Below are 16232 nucleotides of genomic sequence, written 5' to 3'. Positions count from 1 at the left end.
GTAGGCGTATCTATTGATACGCAGCGTAAGTTCTAGGATGCGCCGTTGTATCTTTGTTTTGTATCCACAAAACAAGATACGCCTGAATGTGGTCTAGATCCTACCGACGTACGTCTTAGTATGCCGTCGGATCTTAGGTGCATATTTACGCTGGCCGCTAGGTGGCGCTTCCGTTGATTTCCGCGTAGAGTATGCAAATTAGCTAGATACGACGATTCTCAAACGTACGTCCGCCCGGCACGGAATTTTTTAACGTCGTTTACGTAAGGCTTTTTTTGGCGTAACGTTACCCCTGCTATATGAGGCGTACGCGATGTTAAGTATGGACGTCGGGACAGCGTCGAATTTTCCGTCATTTACGTCGTTTGTGTAAATCGTTCGCGAATAGGGCTTTGCGTAAGTTACGTTCACGTCAAAAGCATTGAGTATTTGCAACGTGATTTCGCGCATGCGCACTCGTAAAAAGCGTCAATTACGTGGGGTCATACTAGATTAACATACAACACACCCACTCCAAGCCTACTTTGAATTACGCGGCCTTACGCCGGCAGATTTACGTTACGCCGGCCCACATATGGGAGCAAGTTCTTTGTGGATACCCTACGAGCCACTCTGATTTACGGCGGCGTAGCGCATATGAGATGCGCTACGCCCGCCTAAATATACACCCGTTTTTGTGGATCTGGCCCAGTGTTTTTTTTTTATATCCTTTTTGGGGATATTTATTACAGCAAAAAGTTAAAAAAAAATGTTTTTTCAAAATTGGTGCTCTATTTTTGTTTATAGCGCACAAAATAAAAACTGCAGGTGATCAAATACCACCAAAAGAAAGCTCTATTTGTGGGAAAAAAAGGACGTAAATTTTTTTGCACGACCGCGCAATCGTCAGTGAAAACGACACAGTGCCGAATCACAAAAAGGGGCCCGGTCATTGGGCAGCCAAATGGTCAGGGGCTGAAGTGGTTAATAAAAAAGTTGTGCAAGCTAGTACTGAAAGTGATTGTACCAAGCAGCCCTTATCCTCCTCTTTTGAGGTCCGCTGGCCAGTAGCTCCTGGATCCTCCTCCTTTCAGGGTGCCCCCATCGCAAGCTGCTTGCTGTGGGGGCACTCATTTGGGCTTGATCCTGAGCTGGGGCAGTGTTTGTCTAGTGACATACAGCATGGCTCAGCCCCACTCCCTTCATTTGATTTTATTGCCCATGGCTCCCGCTGCTGCCTCCATGTCCATTAAGGAGAGAGAGAGAGAAAGAGAGACAGAGAGAGAGAAGAGAGAGCAGCGCTGCTGTTTTCAGGCACAGCGCTGGATCAAGAGCAACTCAGGTAAGTATTTAGGGAGCCTGATCACAGAAAATGCATTAAGGTAAAAAGCTTCTGCCTTTGCAACCATTTTACCCACTTAAGGACCAGGCCTATTTTTCAGACATTGGCCCAGATTCTCAGAGACGTAGGATGGCGTATCTCCAGATACGCCGTCGTAAGTCCGAATGGCCGCCGTCGTATCTATGCGCCTGATTCATAGAATCAGTTACGCATAGATTTGGGCAAGATACGAGCGGCGTAAGTGTCCTACGCCGTCGTATCTTGGGGTGCATATTTACGCTGGCCGCTAGGTGGCGCTTCCGTTGATTTCCGCGTCTAATATGTAAATGAGCAAGATACGCCGATTCACGAACGTACGTACGCCCGTCGTAATTAGTTATGCCATTTACATAAGACATACCCTGGCGTAAAGATAACGCTGGTCTCTAGTTGGCGCAGCCCATGCAAGGTATGGACGTCGGAACAAGCGTATCTTTTTATGTCGTTTACGTAAGTCGTACGTAAATGGGGCTGTGCGTAGGTTATGTTCACGTCACAGGCATTGAGCCGGCGTATCTTTGGGCGTAAATACGATGTGATACTGAGCATGCGAGCACATGCGCCGTTCGTTCGTCCATGCATCTACATGGGGTCACGCTTAATTTAAATACAACACGCCCACGACCTGCCTACTTTGAATTACACACGCTTACCCCGGCCGATTTACGCTACGCCACCGTAACTTAGGACGCAAGTGCTTTGTGAATACAGCACTTGCCTCTCTAAGTAGCAGCGGCGTAGCGTAAATAAGATACGCTACGCCCGCACAACGTTATTCCGCCCTACGTGAATCCAGGCCTAATGCCCCGTACACACCATCACTTTATGTGATTTAAAAAAAACGACATTTTCTGTGAAGTAAAAAACAACGTTTTTGAAACTTCAATTTTTAAAGACGAAGTTGCCTACACAACATCGTTTTTCTCACAATGTTCTAGCAAAGCGAGGTTACGTTCACCACGTTTTTCCATTGAAGCTCGCTTCATAACTAGCTTCTGGGCATGCGCGGGTGTAAAAACGTCGTTTTAAACAACGTTTTTTGCTACACACGGTCAATTTCTGTGAAGTAAAAAATGACGTTTTGAAAAAACGACACATAAAATTGAAGCATGCTTCAAATTTTTTTGGTCGTTTTTTACAAGACATAAAACAACGTTTTCCCCCACACACGGTCATTTAAAGTGACGTTTTTAAAAATGTCGGGTTTTTTTCATCACATAAAGTGATGGTGTGTACGGGGCATTATTGTTTACAAGTTAAAAACAGTTGTTGTTTTTTTTGCTAGAAAATTACATAGAACCCCCGAAACATTATACATATTCAGACATCCTAGTGAATAAAATGGGGGTCGTTGCAATACTTTATGTCACATCATATTTTTTGAATAAAAAAATAAGAAAACTGTAAAGTTAGCACAATTTTTTTTCTTATCATGTAAGATAATGTTATGCTGAGTAAATTGATACCCAACATGTCATGTTTTAAAATTGCACCCGCTCGTGGAATGGCGACAAATTTTGACCCTTAAAAATCTACATAGGCGACGTCTAAAAATTTCTACAGGTCACCAGTTTTGAGTTACAGAGGAGGTCTAGTGCTAGAATTATTGCTCTCGCTGATGATCGCGGTGATACCTCACATGTGTGGTTTGAACACTATTTACATATTTTGTTTTACTCTTCTATTCTTTTATTTTCTGTTATATTCTTTTCTATTCTATTCAATTTTTTTCTATTCTATCCCTTTTTTTTTATATTCTATTTTATTCTCTTTGGAAATTGGAAAGCTTTTTCAAATTCAAAAATTATTTGACATTGATTTGAAAACTATTCGAATCTACCATATTTTTCGCTCCATAAGACGCACCCATGTTTTAGAGGAGGACAACAAGGAAAAAAAAATATTCTGAACCCTATTGTTTTTCTCAAATATTTAATATTATACGTTTACTGTTCACTTACATGCGTTGTCGTTTCTATAATTTCTTTTACATTTTATTGTTGAACCTGTACATCGAAAAAAAAAAATCAATAAAAACGATTTGAAGTAAAATATTTAATATTATATTACTACTATAGGTAGTGTATAGGGTGGTGGACACCGTAATACCAGGTCCCCTATCAAATCAGCTTGGCTACACTATACCTGTGTGGTGGTGGACACACAGCAACCCACCTTCCAGATCAGCTCAGGGTCACAAACACCCCTTCAGCCTCTTCTATCACAACAGCTCAGGTAATGGACAGTGGATACCATGTCAGCCCACACCTCCCATCCCCCTTAGCACCAGCTCACCTCAGGCAGTGGAGGACAATGCCAGTACTCCTCTCTGGCTGGCTCTCAGCATTAGATACACCCGGGCAGCAGCTAAGAAGGAGGACTGAGGACATAGTTTGCAACAGCAGTTCAAAGTCTATGGGCATTCCATTCCGTCATTCCTTTTAGTATGTCCCGCAGCCAGTGGAGAGAGGCAGGAAGTCAGACTGGACCAAACCACAGCGCCGGGGGTGTTCCAGCTGAAAAAAAAGTCAGCCAGGGCTCTTGTCACTTGCGGGATGGTGTCACATCTTGTGGGTGTCAACTCTCCTGGGTGCGGAGCACACCATTATAGCAACACCGCTGACACCCCCCATGTTTTGGCACCTGGGGCAGACCGCCTCGTCCCGCTCCACTTGGTATGGCCCTGAAAGGAACTGCCTCACATCCTGTCCTCTCTCTCTTCCACAGAGAAGCTGAGTGTCTGTATTCTGACACGGCGGCGGCGATGGGGTGGCGGAGCATGCACATTATTTGCTCCATAAGACGCAGGGACACTTTCCCCAATTTATTTGGGGGGTTGGGGAGTGCATCTTATGGTGCGAAAAATACGGTATTTGAATTAGAATTTCGTCCGAATTTTTTGTTCCATTATTTTGGATTCATTTAAATTTGGTACTATTGTAATTCTGAAATTCGAATACATCTGAATTTCCCCCCAAAAAAGTGCACATGTTTATTCCCCTCTGCACACTGAACAGAAGGGACAGCTTACTAAGTCCCGCCACTATTCAGAAAACACCTTGTTTTTTTTAGGACCCAGGCAATCACCACAGAGGTTTTCACCATTCCCAGTGGTCCTCCAAATATAAGATATGGATCATTACACTGCAGGGCTGTCTTAATGAGAGGGCACACCTGGGCACTGCCCAGGGGCCCTAGCTGCATGGGGGGCCCCTGCACTTTCCCCAAAGCAGCTGGTCCTTGAGCCCACGCTGACCCGTAATTGGGGGCCCCATGATGGCACTGAGATACACAGGGGAGGCAGTCTGCCTCCTACCTACTTGATGTCTGTTTACCTGCACTGTCATCATTGTAGGGGCCCCAGAGCATTATTTTGCCCAGGGGCCCATGATGCTATTAAGATGGCCCTGTTACACTGTGCTAAGCAGAAACAGTGTAATTTGTCAGTAAGGGAGTGTAGCCATCCTGATTTAAAGTGACACTTCGACTCTGCATTTACCAGAGCTATGAATGTTCATATCTCCCTTAACAACCACTAGGAGGTTTATTGTGAGGGGTGAAGGCTGCATGATGTTATAAATATTCAACAGTGACCTTGAGAAGCCAGTCTTCCCAAGGCTTCCTGTCTGGGGTAGGAATGTAGATGGTTGTTTAATCCTTCATCATGTTCTTGATCCTTGACCATGTGTCTAGATGGAGGCCTTTGTTTGAGGCCTGGTTTGTTGTCAAAATAGTTTTATGGCATTTTTATTAATATTTTTGTTTTACTAATAATGGCGGCGATCAGCGATTTTTATCAGTACTGTGACATTATGGCGGACACTTCGGACACTTTTGACACATTTTTGGGACCATTGGCATTTTTATAGCGATCAGTGCTATAAAAATGCATTGATTACTATAAAAATGCCACTGGCAGGGAAGGGGTTAACTCTAGGGGGCGAGGAAGGGGTTAATTATGTTCCCTGGGTGTGTTCTAACTGAAGGGGGGGTGGGACTGACTAGGGGAAATGACTGATCGCTGTTCATACATTGTATGAACAGACGATCAGTTATTTCTCCCCCTGACAGGACCGGGAGCTGTGTGTTTACACACACAGCTCCCGGTTCTCACCCCTAGTGGCTGATTCACGAGATGACGTAGATCTACATGATCTCGCGCAGGGGAGCTGACCTGCCGCCGTATAACAGTTATACGGCGGCTGGTCAGCAAGTAGTTAAGAGGGAATTTTCAGGAAAAAACTTTCCACAGCCCCCTGCGTATAACACGCAGGCACAGTTTACCTTCTATTTTTAGGGTAAAAAAGTGAGTGTTATACGCCAATAAATACAGTAATTCCAAAATCACAACCCTATACTTACCAAACAAGGGAAATACCTTCATCTACAGTATATTAATTCATATGCACCTAGATATGCACCAATCGGCCATTTTTCGAAGCATATGAATGATAACACAAAAACTTTTCTTTCACTCATGGTTAGTGTTTGTCTGAAGCCATTCATTATCAATCAACTGTGTTTACTCTTTTTAAATCATAATGACAACAGAAACTACCCAAATGACCCTGATCAAAAGTTTACATACCCTGGTGATTTTGGCCTGATAACATGCACACAAGTTGACACAAAGGGTTTTGTATGGCTATTAAAGGTAACCATCCTCGCCTGTGATCTGTTTGCTTGTAATTAGTGTGTGTGTCAATGAGTTTCTGGACTCCTGACAGACCCTTGCATCTTTCATCCAGTGCTGAACTGACGTTTCTGGATTCTGAGTCATGGGGAAAGAAAAATAATTGTCAAAGGATTTGCTGGTATAGGTAGTTGAACTGTAAACAGGAAAGGGATATAAAAAGATACCCAAGGAATGGAGAATGACAATCAGCAGTGTTAAAACTGTAATCAAGAAGTGGAAAATTGGGGGTTCTGTTGAAACCAAACCACGGTCAGGTAGACCAACTAAAATTTCAGCCACAACTGCCAGGAAAATTGTTCGGGATGCAAAGAAAAACCCACAAATAACTTCAGGTGAAATACAGGACTCTCTGAAAACATGTGGTGTGGCTGTTTCAAAATGCACAATAAGGAGGCACTTGAAGAAAGATGGGCTGCATGGTCGAGTCTCCAGATGAAAGCCATTACTACGCAAATGTCACAAAGTATCCGCTTACAATACGCCAAACAGCACAAAGACAAGCCTCAAACCTTCTGCCACAAAGTCATTTGGAGTGATGAGACCAAAATTGAGATTTTTGTCCACAATCATAAACACTACATTTAGAGAGGAGACAAGAAGGCCTATGATGAAAGGTCCACCATCCCTACTGTGAAACACGGAGGTGGATCGCTGATGTTTTGGGGATGTGTGAGCTACAAAGGCACAGGAAAATTGGTCAAAATTGATGGCAAGATGAATGCAGAATGTTGTCAAAAAATACTGGAGGAACATTTGCAGTCATCAGCCAGGAAGCTGCGCATGGGACGTACTTGGACATTCCAACATGACAATGATCCAAAACACAAGGCCAAGTCGACCTGTCATTGGCTATAGCAGAATAAAGTGAAGGTTCTGGAGTGGCCATTGTAAAGGAATATTAGTTGTTCGGGACAAACCATTCTTCTTTATAGGTCTACCAACAGCGCCCTTTCAGATCTGGACCTACCTTAATAACTGGGACACGAAAGGCAGTGTGTGCAGTAAGGTACAGTATCTGATTTTACTGAGATGGCATAGAGTATTTATAGGATAACAGATGAATAGAAAATAAGGCAGGGGGTGTTTCTGGTTACGTAAATATGGAGCAAACAGGTTTTGTTATCAATAGACAATTAGATCTACACCTGGTCATTAAGTCATATATCTAGGCTTGACCAAAAACAATATAATGGGGGATGTGTTGTTATACAAACATTCTCACATTCCTTACAGATACATAGAGATTAAATACAAGAGGGAATATACATTTAAGCAAGCATAATACATTTCAGATTCATATATATTATTACAATTATTTCAGCCATCTCAGTCTCCTGACCTCAATATCATTGAGCCACTCTGGGAAGATCTCAAACGTGCCATTCATGCAAGACATCCCAAGAATTTATAGAAACTGGAGGCTTTTTTCCAAGAGGGATGGGCAGCTTTACCATCTGAGAAGATAAAAAGTCTCATCCACAAATACCACAAAAGTCTTCAACCTGTCATTGATGTTGAAGGGGGCAATACACGGTATTACGAACTAGGGTATGGAAACTTTTAATCAGGGTCGTTTGTGTAGTTTCTGTTGCCATTACGATTTAAAAAGAGAAAACACAGTTGATTGATAATAAATGGCTTCAGCCAAACACTAACCATGAGTGAGAGAAAAGTTTTTGTGTTATCATTTATATTCTCTGAAAAATGACCAAAAAATCATAAATTCTACCAGGGTATCAGTGCCAGCCCAAGACATTGTGCTGCCTGGTACCAAGAATGAAATGCTGCCCCCCCCCCCCAAAAAAAAAAAATTACGCCCACCAAAATGCCCCCACATCCATTATTTTATATCATGATAACTAAAGTGGACCTATCATGGCTCTATACATGTATATAGGAGTATAAAAAGGACCTGTTATGGCTCTATTCATGCAATTAACCCCACAGTGGAGCGGAGAGCGGAACGGGAGGAGCGGTCGGGCGGCAATTAGCCCCACAGTGGAGTGGAGAGTGGAGCTGGCGGAATGGGATGGCGTGCTGCCCCCTGAAAGTGCTGCCTGGTACAATGGTACCATCGGGTCCCATGGTAGGGCCGGCCCTGCAGGGTATGTAAACTTATAAGCACACTGGTGGTGACTCTTTTCAATTAGAATTTAAAGCATCCCATTTCCAAACTCTTCTTACTTTGTTATCTAACATGTGAATTGGTAGGGTTGGTTTGGATGGTTCCGAGCAGTTTTCGTAGATGTTGAAGGATCTTCGCTCTCAGAGCTTCCATCCTTATCCCATATACCAGGGGGTTTAACGTCAGAGATACAGTCAGTCCTAAGACAGCAATGGCCAGTTGTGCTGCAATGGATACTGAGCCGCCATTTAATCGGTATCTAAAAATGACAAATAGACCAGAAGACATACATGCACTAAAAGTCAGCACATGTGTAATCAGGGTATGGATGGCTTTCTGACTGTCTTTCATTGATATCTTCAGACACACAATAAATGTTCCTATATAACAAAAGATAGCGGTTCCATTACTAAAGATGACCAGGGACAATGCCCAAACAGTTCCATAAAGATTGGCAACAGTTATGTCACCGCAGGCCAGAAACATAAGGGACATGGTCTCACAATAAACATTGATGATATTTCTGCCACAAAAAGTCAGTCTTCCCGTTAGCGTCACATAGATAACTTCATTTGCTATATCAAAAACCCATATCCCAATGCAAAATTTTACAGCTTTTCTATTAGTCATCAGATTGTGGTATCTTAAGGGTTCAGCCACCGCCAGATATCTATCATAAGCCATGACAGCGAAGGTACACACTTCAACAGATGAAAAGATCTGGATGCAGAAAGCTTGACTGAGGCATCCAACAAGAGTGATGGACGAACCTCCGCTCAACAAGTCAATGATGAGCTTTGGGAAGAACGATGAGCTACCGTGCATCACATCAATAACCAAATTACATATGAAAATGTACATGGGTTTATGCAGAGTTTTTTCTGTCAAAATGATGTAGGCGATGGATGAACAGGTAAGCATATTGATCAAATATAAAACTATTGCAATCACAATAAATAAATATTTTAGCTTCTCCATTTCAACAATACCGAGGAGAACAAAGTTTGTGCTGATTCTTGTTACATTTTCCATCATTCCAAGCTGTAAGTTTAATTGTAAAACTCAATCATTCTTTTAAGAAATATGTAAATTAAAGCTTGTTATTAAGAAATTCGATATATTGGGCAAGCATTGTGAGAATATGGACATAAAATCAATATTATCTATAAGATAATGAAAGAAGATAATGATATACCATCAATACAAAATACGTCTCCAGTTTTGGTTCTTAGTCTACCTATGTCTGTTTACTGGAGGATTTTTATAGCCACGTCTTGGCAAGGACTGTTTCCATAGAAATATTGGAGAGAACATCAAGGGAAATTAAAAAAAAAAAAACTGTCAGCCAGGAGCGATGGGATTCTGCAAATTACTAATAAGCTCATTATTGACTTGTGTTGCATAAACTAAAAAGATTATTCATTGTTTACCTTTATATTAGATTAGACATCAAAGAACATCTATGGAAAATAAACTCCAAGAGAAACCATTGTAATGTTATTTAGAAAGTAATGAAAAGTCTAAAAGTGCACTTAAAGTGGTTGTAAACCCTTAACAAAAAAACTGCAAGACAAAAGCATAATGAGCTAGTATGCAGAGTAGACATGTGCATTAGTTTTCGTTAGAATGCATTTTCGTCCGAAAATCATTTTTTTTTCGTTATCGTTTTAACAAACGATAACGAAAGTGCAAGAAACGAAAACCGAAAGATCCGACATAAAAAATACTTTATTTTCATTGCGGTAAAAATTCGATATAGAGAGATTCGAAATTATAGGGAAAAGATTCGACATCATAGAGAAAAGATTCGACATTATAGAGAAAAGATTCAACACTATAGAAATAATAGATTCGATATTACAGAGAATACATTTCGATTTATGAGAAAATAGATTCGACATTATAGAGAATAGATTCGACATTATTACTAGTCATACAACATTAGAATTCTTGTAGGCGGAATATTCGAATGGAAATGTACGATTCGACGTAAAGATTCGTTCCGTCGAATATTTTTTGACCATTCCACAGAAACCAAAAAAGATTCGACGTTCCGGCGAATATTCTTTTGACCATTCCACAGAAACCAAGTATTATTGGATTTTCGGACGAAAGCTATTCCCCAACGAAAAACGAAATAGATCAAAACGATTTACGGGAGTAACTAAATAAATTTATTTTCCAAACGAAAACGAAAAAACGAAACAAAATATTCCAGTCTGCACATGTCTAGACCATAAGAAACACAAAAAAACTGCGCTAATACATTCAATAAGATGCAAAAATGAAACTAAAAACAGGCAGCAGCTGGCGTGCGATACAAAGATACAAAAGAAACGAGCCGCGCCACAAATAATCTAAAACAAATACAATTAGCAGAATATAGTATAGGTCAAGTCCATAAATAATGGTACTCCAGCATAAATCTCCAATGATGATACAGTTCATGCAAATATGAAGTCCAGAAAGTTCACACCACCAAAGTGACTAGTGTTATGATAATAAAGTGATCCGCTTACCAGAGGGCAAGCTTTTCATGCAGTCGTCTATAACCCAGCCGCGGCCTTTATGGACTCACAGGATTATGAGGGAAGACAGGTCCCAAGGAAACACCAGGCACGATCTCCAACTCATCCGATATTGTGAATGAAAAAAGAAGGTGTACCATATCATAATTCCGTATAAATATGTCATTTATTAAAATCGTAAGCGTACTCACAAACATCAATGTAAAAACAGCGTGTAAAACGAAAGTGCCGGCCGGCAAACTCTAGGAGCCCTTCCTCCTTTGCGTGGTGACGTCACTGCACGTCTTCCCAGACGCGTTTCGTCATCAATAGGATGTTCTCAATGGGATAGGGCATATCAGTGATTCACCAGTATATATGCAACCAAGCCTCATTGTGAAATGCGGAACAATAGCAGCATGGACGCCATATTAACTATGGTAAAAACTGCCAATATTCGGTGGTGCAGCGTTACACCTCCGGGCAAAGCATACTAGCTCATTATGTATTACTTATCTTAGATCGAGGCCCCCGCAGCAGTCCTCGAGCCCCCTCCGGTCGTGGACATCATTCCCGGAGCTTACTTCCGTGTATTGCGGCTCCGGCGCTGTGATTGGCCGAAACCACGGTGACATCACTCCCACACATGCGCACGGGAGCCGCTGATAATGGCACATCTAAGTGAAGCAGCGGCACGACGTGCCATTGCTTCTGTGCGCATGTGTCGATCACTTCGGCACATGCAGACACAGGAACATATCTCCTCAACCGTGCAGGTTTAAGAGATATCTGGGGTAGCTACAGGTAAGCCTTAATATAGGCTTACCTGTAGCATAAAGTTGTTAAAATGGGTTTACAACCACTTTAAGAAAATAGTTGTGCTTGCTAGTACTGAAAGTGATTGTAACGGTACAATTCTTTATTAAAATAATAATCATGACATACTTACCTGCTCTGTCCAATGGTTTTGCACAGAGCAGCTACAATCCTTCTCTTCTGGGGTCTACTGGCCAGTGCTCCTGGCTCTTCCTCCCTTCAGAGTGTCCCCATTGCAAGCTGCTTGGTATGCGGCACTCATGCAGGCTCAATGTCGACCCGGGCTGTGTGCATCTATGGATACACACACATACACCAAGGCTTGGCCCCACCCCTTCAATGAATTTGATTGACAGCAGCAAGAGCCAATAATTTCCACTGCCTCTGTGTCCAGTGAGAGGAGAGAGATCAGGGCTTCTGTTCTCAAAAACAGCATTAAATCGAAATCAGGCTCAGGTAAGTGTTTGAGGGGGTAGGGGAGCCGATTACAGAAGTTTTTTTTTGTTTACCTTAAGGCAAAGAATGCATTAAGGTAAAATACTTTATTTCCAACTTATAGTACATTGGTCCAGTTTGACACCATGTAAATATCTGTATCCTATATTTGGAGGGCTGTTAGGAATGCTGAAATCCACCTTAGTAGGCATAATCAACCAGGTCCTGCTGGAGCAGCTTCCCCTCTACACACTGAACACAGGGGGTTGCTCGCTCCACACAGCCACCATTCAGAGGACACCTTGCATTTTTTCAGGACCCAGGCAATAACTCCCACTACAGTGGTTTTTAGAATCCCCATTCCACTCAGAACAGGCCTCTCCATGGTCGACCAAAGAAGTCGAGTGCACGTGCTCAGCATCATATCCAGAGGTTGTCTTTGGGAAATAGACATATGAGTGCTGCCAGCATTGCTGCAGAGGTTGAAGGGGTGGGGGGGTCAGCCTGTCAGTGCTCAGACTATACGCCACACACTGCATCAAATTGGTCTGCATGGCTGTCGTCCCAGAAGGAAGCCTCTTCTAAAGATGATGCACAAGAAAAAGGCGTGGCCATATGGACGCTCTACTAGCTTATATATGCGGGACATGATCATTGAAAGACAGAAGTGGGCAGCGCTCTAATCACCAGACATTGGGACAGCAGCATAATCTCTTTGAAAATGAATTTGGTATATACAATAAAACCAAATCAATAGTTAAAATACCATCACAAGAATCTCTCTTATGGCTCAATAAGCAACCTAGGGGTCTTTAATCACAATGTCCCTAAAAACTTGGATGCCTCCCTTCAATCTCAACCAGACATTTCCTCCCAGTGAAAGCCATTGCTTAGCATCAGGGATTTTTAGCAGAACAGGCCCACTAGCTTTGCCACAGGTGGGACCTCTATAAGGGCAAGCAAAATTTTCAGCAGGGCTGCTCAAGAGGGAAGCAACCCTTCAGGCTGGGAACTTCTTCTGGACAAGAACAGCGTTGCATATTTATGCACTTCCCAGCCACCTACTTGGTACCTTCCCCCAGGGATTGGCTGAAACCATAAAAATATTCAGGTTGCTTATCTTTCTGCCCCAACCTACTATATTCTGCAATCCTCCAAAAAACAGGGGAAAGCAATCAAACCTGCAGCCCGCAGAGCCCAGAATAGCCCAAAGCAATCAAAAGCTTCTTAACTGATTACAGGTGAGCCACCAGAACTAAATTTACCTGACCTAAATAGCAACATATCTAGGAGGGTGCTACAGTTTTTCCTAACACAAAAAAGTACCTTCCATTGTCCTCAGCCTCATTGAAGTTTTCCTTTATTGGTGCATGCAGTGGTGCAGGCTGGGAGAGGGTATACATACCTTGGGAAGACATATTTATGCCGCCGTAGCGTATCTAATGTACGCTACGCCGACGCAGCGCAGAGAGGCAAGCACAGAATTCACAAAGCACTTGCCTCCCAAACTGCGCTGGGTTTCCTCGGTGTAATCCGGTGTAGGTGGAAGTGGGCGTGAGCCATGCTAATGAGGCGTGACCCCATTCAAATGATGGGCCGAGCGCCATAAAGATACGAATAACGAACGGCGCATGCGCCGTCCCGTGGCCGCATCCCAGTGCGCATGCTCAGAATCACGTCGGAACAACTGCCCAAGATACGTCGAATCACTGCCTACGGTGTGAATGTAACCTACGCCCAGCCATATTCATGTACAACGTAAAATACGACGGCTTGTGTTCCCTGGTCCATACCTTTGCATGGGTTGTGCCTCATATATGGGGAATAACTTTACGCTGGACATACGACTTACGCAAACCGTGTATATTATGCGCCGGGCGCAAGTACGTTCGTGAATCGGCGTATCTCCCTCATCTGCATATGTGCATAGAAAATCAATGGGAGCGGCAAATGCGCCCAGCGTAAATATGCGCCCACGAAACGACGGCGTAGGCAAGTTACGTCGGTCGTAGGAAGCCTATTTTTAGGCGTATCTCAGATTGTGGGCACGGCGCATAGATACGACGGCGCATAGTTACACTTACGCGGCGTATCTGGAGATACGTTGGCGTAAGTGCTTTGTGAATCCGGGCCTAAGTATTTTTTGTCTTTCATTTGGAACTTGCTGCTAGGTGTTCTTACTGCTAGGAATGCTGATTGAGAATCAAGTGTCAAAATTGGATATAGTGATATTCACCATTTTAACTACCTAATGATATCCCACCATACTGATGCTGACACCTATTTTGTGTTTCCACAATAAATATAAATATCAATAAAATACAGAAACCAGTGCTATTATAAATACATTTGCATTAATAACAAACACATAAAGACACTATAGAAAAGATAAAAGAAAAAGATGGGAATAGTGCGCTTATTCAATAATGTGCCATAAAGTAATATACTCAAAAAATAATTATAATGAGTATTCAAATATACAAATAAATAAATAAATAAATGTGAATAAAGTCCAACTAAAGACCAATAGTAGGAGTTAGTTCATATAAAGGCAAACATTTTATAGAGATAACTTGATAGAAGAAAAAACAGATAAATCATCTATCCAAGCATCGACTGTTAAATTTATGAATTGGCCGCTTACCTCCAACAAGGACCCCAAGGGTCAGACAAGGCTCATCAGATAATCAGATAAGGAATCCTGTTGATGGATCTGTGAAGGCATCCAGGTTCCATGCGAAGACGAAGAACTACGTCCAAAACTTGGCATCAAAACATCTTGGTTAATTCCACATATAGAGGAAACAGCTCACTCCAAGGAATGGCACTTCTTGTACAAGAAACCAAAACATCAGATATGTGTTCCCTTTAGGAGTCCAGTCACTTCTCTTAGCAACTAGGAGATAGGCTCAGAATATATTAAAAAAACACCATAGTGTAGCCATCTCCAAAACAATTTAAAATTCATCAAAATAGTTTGCACTCACATTTACAAATAGCAAGATCAGCACAGTACTCAGGAAATGCCTTGTGGTTTTTGAGCGCCGACATTGGCACTACACTTCTGGTATAAGAAATTATGGGGTGGGGCAATGGCCATGTGTTTGTACTTTTGGAATACTGGCGAGGAGACGCACTGGATGCCTTTGCTGCAATTGTGCTATATGCTGGGTGTCCAGTGCACCCCTGTGCCTTTAAGAAGTGATGGATTCCCTCCAGGCTCACCTACCCTTTGTCTATCCATTATAATGCATGTGCTTCCATTATTGAGGCTTTCAAAATTTAGAGTAAGGACTGCAGATAATACCGGGGTGTCGTGAAGTGGCTTTATAGCTTACGCATGTATTTGCAAATTTGTGCAAACTAAACTGTTTTTAACGTATACTGTTAGACAAGATAATTTGGTTGGTTGCAGTCTGGTCAGTAAGTTGAGCTGGGAACTTTCTTTGGTTTTGTTTGACATTTGTCCCCTTTCTATGTGCTCCTTGCTGCAAAGGTCAGTTTTAGGTGGGGGCAGTGGCCATTTGTTTGATCAGTATTGATGTCTACTGGCTCTGCCCAATGCATTTCGTCATAGGTCACATGACTATTTTAATACATTTAAAATTGTTTTAAAGTGAAGGCATGATAATCACTGAGGTAGAGCACGGTGTATTTGTTTGCTGTACAGCAGGAGATGGACAGAGACTGTAATTATACTACAGAAGATGGTCAGAGAGAGTGCGCATGCGCGGAGTTTCCAAAATGGCCGCTTGAGCCGGAGCTCCGTCTTTCCCTGCTCCGTCGGCGCTCTCAGCTCTGCACAGAGGAGTCCCCAGCGATCCACAGCGAGCGATCCAGTACCCCCTTCATCTGGGGAGTCCCCCCATATGACTAAGAGTCAGGTTCGGCAGGATCTCGGGCCGCAATTCGACCGGGCTCAGCCGCCTGGGTGTACCAAGATGACCGCCGCGGCCCAGCAGCATGCCGCAAGCACGAAAGGACACTTTGACCACAGGCAAGTGATTGCTCCTGCCACCCTGACTTTCACGCAGGCTCACCAGAGCATACAGATGCAGCCAATTACTCCCTCTCCAGCCTCCACCGAATCATTACTAGGCCGAAGCTTTGGAGAGTCTGCCTTTGCAACTTCTGGGCCGCCATTACCCTCACACCAGGGGAGTCCCTTTCCCACCCTCCCAAACTTAGAGGCTGGTTCTCTCTCTGAAGACCTGTTCCTAAAATGATCTGCTCTACTAGAAAGGGGCCTTACTTCCACAGCAGCAAAAATGACTATTGACATTAAAGCTGATT

The 16232-nt window shown here is 42.8% G+C and overlaps 1 protein-coding gene across 1 annotated transcript; it reads right to left on the bottom strand.

The window, feature by feature from the left end:
* Window positions 1–8244: 8244 nt before the first annotated feature.
* LOC120928163 (olfactory receptor 49-like) lies at window positions 8245–9213 on the bottom strand. The gene has a single exon (XM_040339274.1). The coding sequence runs from the start codon at window positions 9211–9213 to the stop codon at window positions 8245–8247; it is 969 nt and encodes a 322-aa protein (XP_040195208.1).
* Between the last annotated feature and the right edge of the window lie 7019 nt (window positions 9214–16232).

The sequence above is a fragment of the Rana temporaria genome, chromosome 2, assembly GCF_905171775.1.
Source record: "Rana temporaria chromosome 2, aRanTem1.1, whole genome shotgun sequence".
NCBI classification, from domain to species: Eukaryota; Metazoa; Chordata; class Amphibia; order Anura; family Ranidae; genus Rana; species Rana temporaria.
Note: the sequence above shows the minus strand (reverse complement) of the source record. Positions and strands in the feature narration are given on the sequence as shown.

Excerpts from the sequence above, each read along its gene's own strand:
- LOC120928163 (XM_040339274.1), bottom strand. The coding sequence starts at position 9,213 with ATGGAAAATGTAACAAGAATCAGCACAAACTTTGTTCTCCTCGGTATT.